This window comes from Bombus vancouverensis, chromosome 6, assembly GCF_051014615.1.
Source record: "Bombus vancouverensis nearcticus chromosome 6, iyBomVanc1_principal, whole genome shotgun sequence".
Taxonomy (NCBI): domain Eukaryota; kingdom Metazoa; phylum Arthropoda; class Insecta; order Hymenoptera; family Apidae; genus Bombus; species Bombus vancouverensis.
In genome coordinates this window covers 9,505,762-9,522,508 of record NC_134916.1, presented here as the reverse complement: position 1 = coordinate 9,522,508, position 16,747 = coordinate 9,505,762, and the positions used below count along the sequence as shown (strand labels likewise).

The window sequence follows — 16,747 nt, the reverse complement described above, 5'->3', positions numbered from 1 at the left end:
TACTTAATGCGAAACTGCGTAAGTCCGTCTTTGATTTAACGGCACTTGCGTTGGCTGACGTACACCGCTCACTTCTACCAAAACGGAATCTAGCACCGTCGATGTGTTGTGAATTAATTGGCCAGGCGTCGTTAAGAAGAATATCCGTCGAATAACTTCGGCAACCTTGTATTCGTCTGTCGCTAGTTTACCTTTACCTCTTTGTATCATCCTCTATTTAAATTCTCTTTTCCCTTCGACATTTTCCCCAAGTTTTTGGACGTCGTGTATTTTTCTCTTTGTTTTTTGTATTTTGTTACCTCGAACTTGCGATTCGAAGGACATCTCGCTGCCAAAGGTTTGCCCACGTTCCCCGTCTCCGTTTTGTCTACGACGTATTTGGATACAGTATGCGATAACAAAGGATATCGGAAGACATCGCGCGACTAACCGATGTACACGCACAATGCTCACGATGGTCTCTATAATTTTTTGCAGTTGGGAAAGTTACGTCCCGGCGAGGTGCTTGAAGCTAAGGTGAGATTTGTGTTCGCTATAACACAAAGCTTACCTGCCCGAATAGCATTACCTGCCAGATCTTTCTCTATATGTTTCTCACTTCTACGACTTCGATTTTTTTTTTTTTTTGCTCTCACTACTTTCATACATCTCTTTTTTTTTTTTTGTAAATCTATTTTTGTCAACCGCTCACACCTGACCCAGCCACGATGGATTTGAATTGGATTCCCTCGAGTACAGCTATACTATTTATCAAAGAGCAGTTTAACAACGACAAGCTATAAAACCACAAGCCGAATGTTGAATTGCCAGGCGCAGGACACGCAGAAAATGCCGCATACCACCATGGAACGCCGATAATATTAATTTTCCGACTATACCACCCTTTTTTTTAGTTAAATTTTTTGAAGCTGTCGCCGCTGCTGTCCACTCCCCGCTATCTCTACCATCGAGGCCCGTTTCTACGTGTTCGAGAGAGTACACTGGCAATCAGACGTAAATCCGTCTTATTTTCTCCGATAAGAATCTCCCTGTCAGACGTCTCGAATCCCCGCCCCCCTTCTGACTTTGTCACCCAAATGATTTTTCTCTGTTTTTTACTTTCTACTTTTTTTTTCCATTTTTCACGCACCACGTACAGAATAAATCCGGCCGTCCTGGTGAACTGCAGGGGAAAGAGGTTAGCTCATATTACTGTCTTTCAAATTACAGAACGCGTTGTATCCAACATATGTCTGTTTCTTTTTCTTCTTTTTTTTCATCTCTCTTTTTTTTCATTTTTGATGCGTGCCGCAAAGCTCCGAATTGTTCGCAATGCGCGTCTGTACATAGTTTTTGCAAAAACCGCTCAACGGACGTTTCCCAGCGAGTAAACGCGCCTCTCGTGCCTAGTCGACGATAAATTTCGCGCGTCTATCTTTGTTTATTTATTTTACGGATAATTTCGTCTTGCTCGTCTAGTACTTGCTCGTCGACTAAACACGGTATATTTGCAGTCGAAACGTCCCGCAGCTATGTAGTATAAACGTTTGCTTAATTCGAGCGAATACTATGTATATTGAGAACGTAGAAATTAGATAGTGGTAAGAAATATTTATTTCACTCGATGTTTCCATCCATAGCAATATATATTTGTTTCTTTTTTTATGTACAAATTTACGCATCTATTTTTCGTGTTCAAAGTAGTATCGGTCGTTCGGTGTCAAACAAGCCGCAGTAGCGTAAGTACGGTTTAGTCGGACAACGTTGCTCAACTTTCACGTTGAAGACTTCGATTTATCCGTGATTTTTATGCTGCTACGACCTGTTTGAGACGCAACCCTGCTGCGTTCTTTCGGTGGTTTTCGATTCAAGCGTACAAACCTCTTTCTTTAACAGAATACGAGAAAATTCCTCTTCTTGTCCATCGTTTCTTCTTGTATTAGATCATCCGAAAAGTTTCTTTCGTTTTATAAGGAAATAATGGATGCACAACATTTTTCGTTTTATATTATTTTACCAAATTACGTACGATCCATTTTATTTTATCAATTATTTATCAAGATAAGGATTACAACGTTCGACAGATTGGGTTTCACGTTTGTACGAGAATGCGTCTGTAAAAGAAAGACACTTTTCGGACAACTTAATAATTTCACGTCGAACGTTTTCCTAGAACTCGTTGAACTGACAGCAACATCGAGATACAGTTGATAGTCGAAGATCGCAGCACGGTTGATATACATATGTATAAGTTAAAACCGAGCATTGCTTGTTATGAAAATGTGATACGAATGCTAATCTCTCGCGAACAAGAGTAGTATACATGTAATTATTCACCGTGCTCTCACCATGCTATGTGTTAGCGATCGATTCTGTTATAACCATAGGTACGACGTTCATTTGTTTATTAATTTGTTTATTCACCAATCGCGAATATTATGTGTTTTATTTTTTATGTGTATCGTCGTACCCGTGCATATTGTACTATTCGATGTGCCTTTTCGTAAATAATCCACATAGAGGAATGCGGTAATGGAATCGCGATAGTGTAACTAAACAACGAAAAAGGTGGTAAAACTGTGTCGATAGTGATTCCTCCTTCTTTTCCTTTCCCCTTCCTCTTCGTCTTCTCAGTTCGTTTTAGAAATTGTCAACTGTGTGTGTCTCTCTCTCTCTGTCTCTCTCTCGCTCACGCTCTCTCTGTTTTTCGTCACAATCCATTGTATTTCTCCATCTCATCGATTGTGTTCCTATATATGTCTTATTAACCATGCCTTCGTGTATAGCAATTGTATCTAACAGCGATGGCGTGACGACGACCGAGAAATTTCGTAAGCGTCACGAAAGTTCCACTTGCGCATCGAGTACCCTCCGAATGAAACAGCGATGCAAATAAAAGATTCGCGGTTGAAGCTTGAACGCTCTGTGATTTAACGAACACTTATAATCCCAGTGAAAGAGCACATTTTTTATTTGCACGCATCATTGTTACATGGTTCTAGTTGTGCAGAACGCATCGATCGATAGTTCAGCTTATACCATATCGATGGTATAATTTATAAAAGATTCGAAAGCCATCGTGTAGAAAAACGTACACGTTAAAAAACGTGGAGAATTTTTACGATTAGCGTATGAGAAGAATGTATTGTCGATCGACGCAACGAACAATAGCTACCGAGTTTTTATGCGTACTTACTTATTGTTTCGCAGCGAAGCTCTTCTCACGTATTAAGACACGAGATTCTTCGTACTGAGTCTTAATCTCGTAGCGCTAGGTTTAACCTTGTGACTGATCAACTGGTGAAAATTGCGCGCCGAATTCTCATCGATTCGGCATCGACGAAGCAAAACATCCTCTCCACGTAACTCGGAAACCTTTCATTTATATGTATCCTATGTGTACCCTGTACATTCTGATCACAAATCATTCTGGTTCTCTTCGCCATTCATTGTATCGTATTGTAACAACGAGCTGTGGAGCCAGAATGGAAAAGCATACAAACGTACATATGTAAAATCTTTCCTTCTCCTGCGTATACTCGAGGATTCTGCTCGAGGCATTCGAGTAAAGAAATTCTTTTGCATCGATCGAGCCAAAATATAGATCAGTTCGAATGATCGGTAAACGCCTCTTGGAGGACCCTCGAATTTACTTTAGCTAACGAGTACGTTAAACCCTCAGGAGTACCCGAACGTGGTCAGACACATTCTTTGTACACGGCAGACCGATTAACGGAGATTTTTCATCATAAGAGACTGTGAAAGTATAGAAACGCGAACGATGCATACATTATGATATTTCGCCGACGAAACAAATTTCCGTTCCACCGTTTAATCGCGTTTCCAAAGAATATGAACCTGTACAAAACTGACCTCGTTTTACGGCTCCGATTTACTTGCACTAATATTGTGAATAACAGTTAACGATAACGCTTTGTACTAATTACGTAGGTTAACGGTGTGACTAAAATGCATGATTAATAATTAGCACCACGCACACAGCATGAGAGCACCGAGCTTCGAACGAGTCGTGACTTTCGTCCGAGTCACGGTATTACCTGTTGCGAATATTTACAGCGACTCACGGAAATCTTTCGATATTTGCACAAATACGAACGCGAAATATTTTGAAATTTCGATGCAATCGTCCTCGACATTTACTTCGCGTTTAAGACGGCGATTCGTGCTTCGTAGTAATTTTATATACCAAATATATATACACGTATCTGCGGTAAACGTTCACGTATATACTTTCAGATATGTTTCGAACTTTATCAATACGATAGCTCGACCTCGTTACAACGTTATTTTGAAAATGTTTCGTGTAACAGACAGATAATATAGTTACGAGCGTGTTAATAATTTCGTGAGTTGCCGTATGCAGTTATCGCGACCAGGTAAATCAAGGAAGCGCAGGTAAGGCGACGAAAGTCACGTACTTGATCACTTCAGCTTGCTTGCTTTTTCCGAAAGCTTGCAACGCTTTTTCAAGCGAAAAAATAAAAATAAACAAAGGGAACGATGTAAATGGTTTATGATTCATCGATGATCGATTGATACAGCGTCGTCGTCCGAGTGCGGACGTCAGAAGACCCAGCGTGGCGGACCTCGAGAATAAGATCAATCAGCCGAGCACACCTCTTCGAGATGTCGGACCACCGGGACCACCTCAAATCGTCGATGTTCAGGAATCATATTCCGCCGTCGAAGGTACGTTACCTACGTTCCACCTTCTCTCCTTTGTAACTTCAAGGCTTCCGTGGCCCGAGTTTCTGCGATTACTATTAGCTTGGCAACTAAGTGATTGCGGATTTTGTCATTACGTGGTAATGATAAATGGGTTGCCAACCCAATACTACTTGAGCCTTCTGGTTGTATACCGTGTTCGATAGGAACATTATCTCTATATTCCTACATTCCTATATTAACGTATCTGTATTCCTATACAAACAATTTTTATTCTCTGTTAATGTTCATTTGTCTCGCTGTATTTCTATTGGCTTGGCAACTAAGTGATTGCGGATTTTGTCAATACCACCTAATGACAAAATCCGCAATCACTTAGTTGCCAAGCCAATATATTTCTATTTTCGTCGTAAGCAAAAATTTCGGTGCGTCATTCGACCCTCTGAAGAAGCTAGTTGTAATACTTGGAATAATGCAATAGTTGGAATAATATTCCGATCGAACAGAGCAGCCAAAACAGAGAGCAAGTAGCGATAAGTCGTCTCCGTTGATTTCCTTGTCGAATCGACTCGACCGATCGAATACGATGAACGTTTTTCTCAGATTCGACGGCGTATCTCACTGTTGGGGTGGAAGGTACGCCTGCGCCGACCTTCAAATTCTACAAGGGTATCACCGAGATCATCGAAGGTGGCCGATTCAAGTTCCTTACGGACACAGAGACCAATACGATCACCCTCTGCATGAGGAAGACGAAGCCCAACGACGAGGGCACATACAAGATCGTCGTGAGCAACATCCATGGCGAGGACACTGCCGAGATGCAGCTCTACGTTTCCGGTAAACTCTCTTTTCATTTTTTTTTCTACGTATCAAACCTTCTATTTCCAATTTTTACTCCGATTCTTCTCGATCTTAATTTCCAATTTTCTTCTTAATTTTTCTAATCTTGATCTTTAATTTTCGATTTTTCGATCCTTACCCTTAATCGTTTTTAATCGTAATCTTTACTGTCTTCGTTGTCAATCTTTCGATCCTCGATGTTTCATTGCAGACGCCAGTGGTATGGATTTCCGTGCTATGCTGAAAAAGAGAAAGTACCAGAAATGGGCGAGAGAAGAGCAAGAACAGGAAAAGGTAGACTTAAAGGAAGTCGAGAAACCTTTGCCGGCTTTGAAAAAGTTGGAGAAGGTGCGTAGCCAATTACTTTCGTCTACGATCGAAGATCGTTCTTATCACGTGATTCAATACCTCGAATCAGAAACTTTGAATCTTCTTCTTTTTTCTTTTTTTTTTTTCTTGTATGTCTTGAGGTAGCTTGTCCTTATTGGTATGCATGTCCATTCGTTGTAAGTCTGTTGCATTTCTCGATTACTTGCGATCATTGAATAACAGCTCGGTATGCTACTACGTCTATACTGTTGTTCTATCTGGAAAGAAAAAATTGCTTATCGTTTAATTATAAATGAATTTCAAGCGCTAGGTGAGATACGAAACCAACGACACAACTTCGGTCGAGAATTTAATAGAATTAACGTACATGTACTAGAGAATAACGTCGTAATAGCTTAAGTCGACGACAAGCTCGATTTATTTGGTAAGTAGGTGAAAAGACAAAGACCGACAACTTAACATTTCCGTAAATCAGATATACATCGATAGTACGTTCGAAAGCTATCGATGATATAGCATCGGTGGTAGCAAGTTCTTTGTTTGTCTCTTTCTTCTTTGTACAAGTTTGTCTTCGTAGTCGCTGGGCGACTTCGTGATGCACGGAAGAAGCTGGTATCAAGACGGGGAGGATATAGTGATCTTGGCGGAGGGTGAGGAGGTCCTTCGAATTTCTCTAGACAAGAAGGGTGAAACTAACTGGAGCTGGCTCAAGGTTTTCAGGCATCATTCCCCTCGTAGATAGCTTCCCGACTTTGACGAGACGCAATTTGGACGCATTAATATACCATTCTGTTTTCTACAATTTTAGGAACCCTTGGAAGAAATATGTTTCGCGTTAAGTAAGTCGACGATATTTTGAAAGAAAGGTAGGCTTAATCCTTTGAGCATTTAGTTCGTACGTTACACGTACGTATATACGCGAGTAGAAATTAAAAAAGATTATAAACAACTGAGATGGTTAGACAAATAGATATAATCTTGCTTTTGTACAGGGAGATCCGTTTGGTCACGTTTGATCGTTTTAACGAGGACTCAAGGGATTAAGAAAAGAAAGGAAAGAAATTGTGGAAACAGAAACCCCGTACTAATCCACATTACACGTTATCACTGCGTCGAAAGTCTCACACTGAAGAACAAACGATACACTCAACTGTATTTACGAAACTTTGACGACAGAACCGTTGCGTTCTAAATTACAAGAGCACACGCACCGTGTAATATTCACGCGTACACACGCTAGTTTAGAGCTAATGCTGCGCTTGAATCTCGTATTTCGATATACACGTATTTGATTCGTATCGTACACATTCACGTAGTAATTGATTTTTATTAACCAACAATCGATTAACCAAAAATCAGTCTTGTTCGTTATCGATCAAATAAAAAATCATCGTTCACAATGCATGAGTAGAAACTATGCACTTTGTCGAGTAAAATTGCACTCGTAGGTATGATTAACGCGGTATGCATCTCGAAGCTCGATTATTAATAACGGTGTGTAACCTAGCAGCAAGCATTATCTCTAAATGTTAAATGTCTTTTAAGTGTTTTAACGCGGAAAACCCTGATGCGAATTAAGAAGCGTTTATCGAAATTTGGTGAATTCGTTTTGGCGAATTCACGTAGATCGGTTAGGAAATTTATGTGAAATTTACAACGCGTCGTTGTTTAAACGATTCGACTGGAAGGGTAGCTTGATGAAAGTAACCGTCAGGGTGGTCCGCTACTTGATATCCGGGATCGTACAAGAGTGGGATTAACGTGAACGTGTGTGTGTGCCGGGCATGCAGGACGTCTTCGACATTCAGCGCAGGCCAAGTTTGCAGGAGCTAATCGCCGACTGGCCGATACTAGCGACAGTGATCAAAGAGAAGGTTCGCGAAAACGATTTTAGCAACGTTTTCTTCATTCCTGGCGCTCGATTCTACTTTAATCCCTTGGGCTCGCGATGCCTTTTCCAACGATCTCTTCCGTCCATGTTTCTTCCATTGCTCGACCGTTATAACTGGACTGCGTCCGTTATAATTAGACCGCGGATGTTTATACACCTATAGGAAGTTTAAAGACGCAAAATTAAACACGGAACGTAAATAAGAAACAAGAATTTCTAAAACATGAACGCACCGTTTCTATGACAAGTTACTTCTGTACAAGTAATCGTCGTAGCTCTGTGTGATATTCGGTGGGTGAAACGAATGTCTGTAGGATCCATTTCTACGGTCGCGTTTGTACAAATATAAATTCGCGCAAACATCCGTAGTTTAGTTATAATCGTGGTACCTTTTGTACACGCGTTGATAAAATTTGGCATTGCGTATACCACGTTCCCAAAGGGTTAAAAGCTTCGAAGGACAGACTAAACGCCTACACTTCCACCCTGCAAAGCTTCAACAAATACAAGCAGTTTTATGTGACACCTGTAAAAGGATACTTTTACGAGAACTACGAAGGAAGCTAGGAACATGTAAATTGTCCCGTTTCACGACCGAGACGATCGCGAGATTTTCCGTCGCGTTTTTCAGTTTCTTTGCTTCAGGGTTGCTGTGTCAACGATGAAATTCTCGCGATCCATTGAGTTCACCTGCTTTGGCCTGCGCTTCTTTTTTCTAGAGGAGCTCGGCTTCAACGGTTTTCCGTTAGGGAACCAGTTAAGGACCACGTATTGATATCGAGTAACGCGTCAAATTTGCTTTTTTCGTCATCGTCGCTTCAGCCACCAAGATCTTCCAATTTTACCAAGTTCTGAAGAAATCCAGATAAATTTACCGAGATAAATTCATCGAGAAACGTAAAACAATTTACGTATTACGTAATTTCATGATATAAAGAAAGTTTATCTTCCATAGTTTTCTAAGTAGCTCGATTTCTTTGGAACTTGGTAAAATCGTAATAAGAGCTGGGTGAAAGAAGCAGCAACGAGGAAACAAGTATTAATACTAGGAAATATGTTTCACAACCTCGGTGTTGAAAGACATAATTCGATAAAAGGTAGATTAAATTAATGGAGAAAAGTTTTCGAATGAAAGGTTGCGTTAACGTTGGTCCTTGCTAGGTCCTAAACTAGTGAAATTAATACGACTAATATTTTCATTGGTTATTTTTCTGAAATTATTTGGAAATAGAAGACTACCCACACAAGCAAACCACTAAGCTCGATTTCTATTAAAAACACGATTTTTTTTACGCTTTACTTTGCCTGCCATCAGCCTCAACGAAGAAGATACCCGTGTAGTAAATCAGACTGTGATCGTAGACGATTTTTGTTGTTTTATAGAGTAGTGGATCTCGTAGACCCTCTCTCGCCGAATTAATTCCCGACTGGCCGACCCTGCACCATTTCACCAAGACGGAGGTTGGATCGTATTCCTCGACAACTTGAAACTTGAAACACAGTTTCACGATCTACCAGCGTGATATCGATGTCTTTCACTTTTATTCCTCCCTATCTCTATATTTTTCGCTCTTTCTCGCTCTTTCTTATGAGAATGCGATTCACTATTTTCCTCTTTATTTATCGTTTCTTCAACGACTAGACCACTCGTCTTTCTCTCTTTGTCTTTTACGATATCTCTCTCATTCTCTTCTCCTACGTCTGTTTCTTCTATTCTCACCTTCTTCCTCAAATCTATCAAATTTATACACGGTCTGTTTCGACAACTTTTATTCTTCTTTCTCATATATATGTATTATATATACGTTCATCCATCGTCACTTCTCACTATCTTCGACAACAATCTTCTATCGAACCTTTTTACGGCCGACATTTTATTTTTGTGCTGTTCCGTTATTTTTTTCTAGAATTTTCCAGCTACAGCGGCTTTCGAACGCTTCGTCCTCGTCGACGAGAATTTTTCTCTATTTTTGGGGCAATTTTGTACATATTTTTACCTCGCCTAGCGAGACATCCGTTGGTTTGTGGCGCCTTCTTTTTTTTAAACGTTTTGACTCTTCATCTTCCTTGTATGCCCAGCAACGTTGTCGTTCTTGGCGGTGTTCTTAGATCTGATGGAAATTTCTTAACGAGGGGTCCTTCGCTAACAGAATTTTCGTATTCACAGAAACAGGAAAGTTTCCTCAAACCACTGGTGGACCAATATGCCAAGGAAGGCAAAGACAAGAAGGTGGTCTTCGAGGCGAACTTCTCGAAACCGAACTGCAAACCAAAATGGTTCTTCCGAAAGGACGTAAGTCTCTTCTTTCTTTTTATCTATTTATTCCGACAGCTATAAGTCTGTTATATTTGTCCATCGATTGGGTGTTCCAACGTCATAGCGGTTTCGGTCAAAATTTGAAGAATTTGAATTTCGACACGTACTTTGATTCTTACGAACGTCGTCGTTTTAGTTTGCTGGCGAATTAAGTTGCAACTTTATTCTCCTACAATCAATATTCAATCAGTTCCTTCTAACCGTTTACAATATAATAGCGTTCTATGAAACATGGTATTGAACTAGCCTACACCGCTATGATCATCTTGCACCTAATTATTATTAAATAATTAATTAGCAAATAATAAAATAGACGTTAATCGAAAGGTTTATTCGGAAATTTTTAAAGAAATTCGCTTGTCTTATTTAGGAACTGTTCCCTTCGTCGAAATACAAGTTCAAGAACGAGGAAGATTGTTATCAACTGATTATTATGAATCCCAAGGTCGAGGATACCGGGAAGTATAAAATTGAAATTTCAGGTATCTCCAGCACAGCTTTCCTCAACGTTGAAGGTTAGTACGATTCGATGGATATTCGCAAACTGTGTACAAGGACTAGTAGTATACGTAGCGATACTTGTTCCAAAACCAAATAAGAGGACAGAGTTTGGTCTTTTCTTTAAATTTGTATTTGTTTTTAAATTTGTTAAGTCGTTGTCCTGCTCTTTGTCCTTTCTATATTTTCTATTCTTTCTTTTTTTCTCCTTTTTTTTTATTAACATTCTATCTACCATAGATTCGATTATAGACTCGGACTATAAGTCACAATATATCATCTTGGCTAGAATATATCGAGCTACTGATTTATTGTTACACAGAACCAGACCCAACTTACACATTCACGAAACCACTGGCTAAGAAAACAAGTGGTTACACTAAGCATGAAGTTTACATGGAATGTACAGTTAGCTCCAACCTCGCCCAAGTTTCGTGGTACAAAGGAAAAACGAAGTTGGAGGTGAAGCTTTTAAGATTACAATTTCATTTCTCGTACATCGTACAATTGAAAATACAAAATACATAAAAAAAAAAACGATTAATTAATATCTCTAGGAGGGCGATACGTACAGTATGTCGAAGGACATGAACGGCGTTTGTCGATTAACCATAAAGAGCGCTACGCTCGAAGATAGCGGCGAGTACATTTGTAAGATTAACAAACAAACCGACAAGACTGAAACGGTTCTAACTATAGTTGGTATGTTTCAATCTAGGAAAACGTTATCCTAGATATCTTATAAACTCTGTTGATCGACGATGTTTGCAAATTCTAAAATATCCCTTCTTCCATGCAGAGTATCCTTATAAGTTCGTAAAGGTGCTCAAGTCCCAGCAGATCGTAGAAAAGGAAACGTTAACGCTCGTCTGCGAGTTGGATGACGCTGGTGGCGAAGTGAAATGGTTCAGAGGTGACCAGGAGATTGTACCTGACAAGAGGTAATGACGTCGTTTGAGATTCGATCTCCTCGATCCTTTCAAAATCGAATTCCTTCGAGCTGCAGAGCAAATATCTCGCGTATCAATTATTATACCGACAATGAATGCTGATTAAAAAATTATACTGACAATATATGCGAACGTAGACGTTATGTAATTTCTGATCTTTTCGCAAGAAAGATACAACGTGGTAAAATTTAAAACTAATTTTACCCAGAGCAAGTACAAGGACGTTTATCCCTTAGTTAATTAACAACATTAAGATCGAACTGTAGAATTAACATAAATTAAATACACGTATAGTCTTCGTTGTTTTGCTGCTCATAGACGTAGAATTTTAATACAGATACTATTAATATCGTACAGGGTACAGATCAAGGAAGAGGGCAGAAAGAGGAAGCTCATCATCAAGGATGTAAAAGTCACAGATGCCGGTCAATACTCGTGCGTGAGCAACGCTGACAAGACTGAAGCCGAAATAGTTATAAACTGTAAGTTGACCTAGCACCGGGAAGATCGTATAAGATCTATCGATCGGATGTTACGTTAATTTAATAACCAAACTCCTCAGATGCGAACCGATTCAACAAGAAGTTGAAGGACACGGTGGCAGTGGAAAGAGAAAAATTGGTACTGGATGTGGAACTTCAAGATCAGACCGCACCTGCCATCTTCTTGTTTAATGGCCAAAAGATCGAACCCAGTGAGAGGATCGAGATCAAGAACTTGGGTGGTGGCAAGCATCAACTAATCTTCAATAGACTAGAAATGAGCGATGATGGTGAAATTACATGTGAGAGCGGACAGTTAACGAGCAGCTGTAAACTGACGGTGAAGAAGGGCGAGAGTAAACCGATCGTTGAAATCCCCGATAAGGTCGAAGGTCCTTGCAGCCAACCGCTTGTGTTCGTTGTTCCTTACAAGAGTAAGTTTCGTTCTTTCCTTGTTACGAGTTGATTTAATCCTTTCGAAACACGCGTATACATGTACACACGTATACTTGTAAGTAATTAGAAACCGAGATCTTGAGGAATAATTTATTGCTACTTGAACCCCATTTGCTATGATTAGGAAATGCTAATTTTTATCATGTAGATACGTCAATATATCGATGTTCATTCGTCGAAGCGATCGTCTTCTAAAACTATTATTCTTGTCCATAGTCGAAGGAACGAAACAGAGCCAGGTAGAAGCTAAACTGATGAAAGACGGCAAACCATTGCCGTTGAAGGATGTAGAAATAGTTGTAGGCGAAGACAAGATCACGTTCAAGATCAAGAAACCTTCTCATGACCAATCTGGAATTTATCAAGTAAAGATTGGCAACAGCCAAGGAGAGGAAGTCCGTGATGTGAATATTAATATGCAAGGTAAACCGACTTTTGATCGATCATTTCTATCCCAACACCAGTACTATTGCTCAGACGTGTTCTATTTGTTTTTTGTAAAGTTATTTTACTGTCCACTAAAACACTTTTCACCGTACGCTAAAACAATGGAATATGATACACAAATTTTTAATTTTACAAGATTGATTCTTACTCGTTTCTTCATTCTCCAATCTGTATAAAAAGAGGAACCTAATTTCTCGACTTCCTACAGTGTCTTCTATCGTTTTCTCCCTGAAAACTTTGCAGGCCGTCGCTCTCAACTTCGGTGTACCGTTTCACTCGCCTCTCTCCCAGCGACGAACAATAACCGTGCCATTCGTTGTAACTAACTTAATCGTTCAAACCTCGTTTAGATGTGCCAGCTCCGCCTACGGACGTTGACGTTACCGAGATCTTCCAAGACTCTTGCGTGGTGTCTTTCAAACCATCGAAAGACGACGGTGGATCACCGATCACGCAATACGTGATCGAACGTCTCGACCTCAGCAAGAAGGCACAATGGGACAGTGTCGGCGAAGTTATGCCTGGCGAGAAATGCGTTTACAAAGTCAAAGACCTTGTAGCGAAAAAAGAATACAAATTCCGTATCAGAGCGGTGAACAAACTTGGCTCCAGCGAACCCGCGATGTTCGCCAAACCAGTACTCGCGAAAGATCCATGGGGTACGTATGAAATAGTTCACTTTAAATCCGTAACTGGACAGGCGGAATCTATGCAACGCTAGGAATTATCGTCTTTGTGGTGATTTTGAGAATATACGTCGTAAAGTGTTGTATTGTCGATAAATGTATAACTTGATGTGCGTGTCTCACGATATCACCTTTTGTAAATTCCTGAATATTTCTGTCTACGTGGTGAAACGATCATCAAACCAGTTACGGGTTAATACGTTCAACGTAGATCTGATCACGGAATAAAATTACGTTTAGTATAAAATTAATTATACGTTCGCATTGCGAACGCACAGTTACTCGAAATCGGCGCCATGGTGAACGCGTTAAGTTAAAATTTTTAAACATTTTCTAAACTAGAATTTCTTGAAATTGCTATACTTTCCAATCAAAATTTTTCAAGTATAAATAAGCAAAAAAATATGGTCCTGGCGAAATTATGAGAAAAGTAATTCTTGTTGACAGACGAGCCAGGTAAACCGACGGACGTGGAGGTGGTAGACTGGGACAAAGATCACGCCGACTTGAAGTGGACGAAACCAGAAAGCGATGGCGGAGCACCGATCACGGGCTACATAATCGAGTACAAAGAGAAGTTCGGTAAAGAATGGGTGAAGGGCAAAGAAATCGAAGGAGACGTGACAGCAGCTACCATCGACGGTCTGAAGGAAGGCACCCAATACGAATTCAGAATCAGAGCCGTGAACAAGGCCGGACCTGGTGCACCTTCAGACGCTACGAAACCAATTATCGCCAAATCCCGATTCGTCAAACCGTACATCGTTGGCGATGGTTTGACCAATCTCATCATAAAGAAAGGACAAGTTATCAAATACGATATTAAATATGCCGGTGAACCCGAGCCGGAAGTCCATTGGTTCCTTGGACAAAAAGAAATTGTTCAAGATGCAGCGGAAAGAATCACGATCGATAAATATGAAAGGAACACGGTGCTTACTGTTAGAAAAACGACTAGACCAGATTCAGGCAAATACAAGCTGGTTCTGACCAACAGCTCTGGAACCTGCGAGAGCGTCGGTGACGTTGTTGTACTCGGTAAGTTTCTGTTTCTTTCCTTTTTACTCTGTCATGTCTTTTGACTTGTCTATGGCTTACTGAACTAGAATATAAATTCAATGGCTCAGAACTTTCGGTCATCCTTTTCGCTATCGCATAAATTGTTAAGATTCTTTAGAAAATGCTTCTAAGGAAGTTACAAAGTAAAATAGTAAATTATTCCATCCTATGTGTTCGTCGACGAACCGCTTGATACCGTGAGAACCTTTTGCAAATCGTTTCTTTCTCTTTCTGCAGACAAGCCGTCGAAACCAACTGGTCCGCTGAAAGTGGAAGAAGTCCGATCCGATCACATAACAGTGAAGTGGCAAAAGCCGGAAGACAATGGCGGTACCGATATTACCGGTTACGTTTTGGAAAAGATGGATATGGACACTGGACGATGGATCCCTGCCGGAGAAGTCGGACCAAACGATTACTCCTTCACCTTCGGTGGCTTGACTCCGAAGAAGAAATACAAATTCCGCGTGAAAGCTGTGAACAAGGAAGGTGAATCCGAGCCACTGGAAGTCGACGAAGCTATTCTTGCCAAGAATCCATATGGTAAATAGAATCATTAATAGCTTACGAGGAGTCAACGATGTTCGTAGCTTTTATAATCAAAGCTTTCTCGAGTGTAAATCACAGTTCTATGGAAAATGCGTTAAAAAACGTACTTGTCGCCTTTTCCTCCTGTGATCTTCGTATATTTTTGCACGTTAGGCGCATTTTGCGCGTTTTATCGCCTTCAAGCTTTCCATAACTACGCTGATCAACATGTGGATCAACCTCCGTTTTTCTTTTTATGACGTGGTTTACACCTGGAAGCTCGTTTACGTTATGATATTACAGCCTCAAATCTCTAATGTTTGCAATTCTTTAACTTTAACTCTTGGTTTCCGTTAGATGAGCCCAGCAAACCTGGCAAACCAGAAATCTTCGATTACGACAACGTTAGCGTATCCTTGAAATGGCAGAAGCCTGAGAGCGACGGTGGCAGACCAATCACTCACTACACCGTTGAGATGAAAGACAAATTTGCGGTGGATTGGGTCGAGGTAACGAAAACCGCTGACGCCACTCCGGAAGTGAAGGTCGAAGGCCTGAAAGAGAAAATGATTTACCAATTCCGAGTTCGTGCTCATAATAAAGCAGGCGCGAGTGAACCCAGCGAACCTACCGACAACCACCTCTGCAAACACAAGAACCGTAAGTTCGTTCTCAATGTACAAACGCTGTTCATAAGTATTCGAACGTTTCGGTCAATTTACCTTAATTTTATTATTAAATTTTATTATCGAATTTTAGTTAAACCAAGAATCGACAGAACCAACTTCAAATCCGTAATCATCAAGGCGGGTCGTACGCACAAATGGTCTGTGGACATCACCGGAGAGCCACCACCAGAAATTAAATGGATTTGGAGGGATAACATCCCTCTAACCAACACGGAACGCATCAAGATCGATAACGTCGATTATCACACAGACTTTACGATCGTGAACGCGATGCGCAAAGACACCGGAAAATACACTCTCAAAGTGGAGAACGCTAACGGAACGGACGAAGAGACTGTCGAACTTACAGTTCTCGGTAAGTTTCGATTATTCTTAAAATACAGTTATATTCTGTTAGAACTTCTTATTTAATTATCTTATTCAGTTCCTGATTACTTTGGCAAGAACATAAGAGATCGTGAAGAAAATTTGTAGATGTGTAGCCGAGTGTCCACAGGAGAGTTAATAGAGTTGCTTTTGTTACGCAGGCAAGCCAGAAGCACCGAAGGGTCCGTTGGAAGTGACGGACATTACAGCAACCTCGGCCAAGGTGAAATGGGAGAAACCAGAAGACGATGGCGGTGTTCCGATCAAAGAATACGAGATCGAAAAATTGGACACGAAAACTGGCAAATGGGTCAGAGTGGGAAAAGTTCCAGGCAATGCACCGAATACGGAATTCGAGGTGACTGGATTAAATCCAGGAGGCGAGTACAAATTCCGCGTTACAGCTGTCAACGACGAAGGTGATTCCGAACCACTTGAGAGCGAACGTCCGATCATCGCCAGAAATCCATATGGTAGGCATGAAAGCTGCGATTCAAAGCGAAACGCAGAGTACAAGTACTATATCGATATGTCTTGATT

At 40.5% G+C, this 16,747-nt stretch overlaps 1 protein-coding gene across 5 annotated transcripts in view; it reads left to right on the top strand.

Annotated features, from left to right (window-relative positions):
* bent (projectin protein bent) overlaps window positions 1–16,747 on the top strand; it is a 77,682-nt gene that overhangs the window by 31,587 nt on the left and 29,348 nt on the right. For 2 of the 5 annotated variants that reach the window (XM_076619553.1, XM_076619550.1), the window contains 17 exons: window positions 4,542–4,689; window positions 5,269–5,505; window positions 5,720–5,856; window positions 9,897–10,022; window positions 10,417–10,561; window positions 10,867–11,006; window positions 11,102–11,246; window positions 11,344–11,485; window positions 11,852–11,976; window positions 12,057–12,410; window positions 12,649–12,855; window positions 13,230–13,538; window positions 14,013–14,603; window positions 14,862–15,167; window positions 15,510–15,812; window positions 15,912–16,196; window positions 16,369–16,680. In XM_076619553.1, coding sequence (XP_076475668.1) covers window positions 4,542–4,689; window positions 5,269–5,505; window positions 5,720–5,856; window positions 9,897–10,022; window positions 10,417–10,561; window positions 10,867–11,006; window positions 11,102–11,246; window positions 11,344–11,485; window positions 11,852–11,976; window positions 12,057–12,410; window positions 12,649–12,855; window positions 13,230–13,538; window positions 14,013–14,603; window positions 14,862–15,167; window positions 15,510–15,812; window positions 15,912–16,196; window positions 16,369–16,680 — 4,012 coding nt within the window. Of the gene's footprint in view, window positions 1–477; window positions 517–1,138; window positions 1,178–4,541; window positions 4,690–5,268; window positions 5,506–5,719; window positions 5,857–6,415; window positions 6,551–7,628; window positions 7,713–9,896; window positions 10,023–10,416; window positions 10,562–10,866; window positions 11,007–11,101; window positions 11,247–11,343; window positions 11,486–11,851; window positions 11,977–12,056; window positions 12,411–12,648; window positions 12,856–13,229; window positions 13,539–14,012; window positions 14,604–14,861; window positions 15,168–15,509; window positions 15,813–15,911; window positions 16,197–16,368; window positions 16,681–16,747 lie in introns of all 5 variants that reach the window. The other 3 variants (XM_076619549.1, XM_076619552.1, XM_076619551.1) reach the window with 3 other exon arrangements.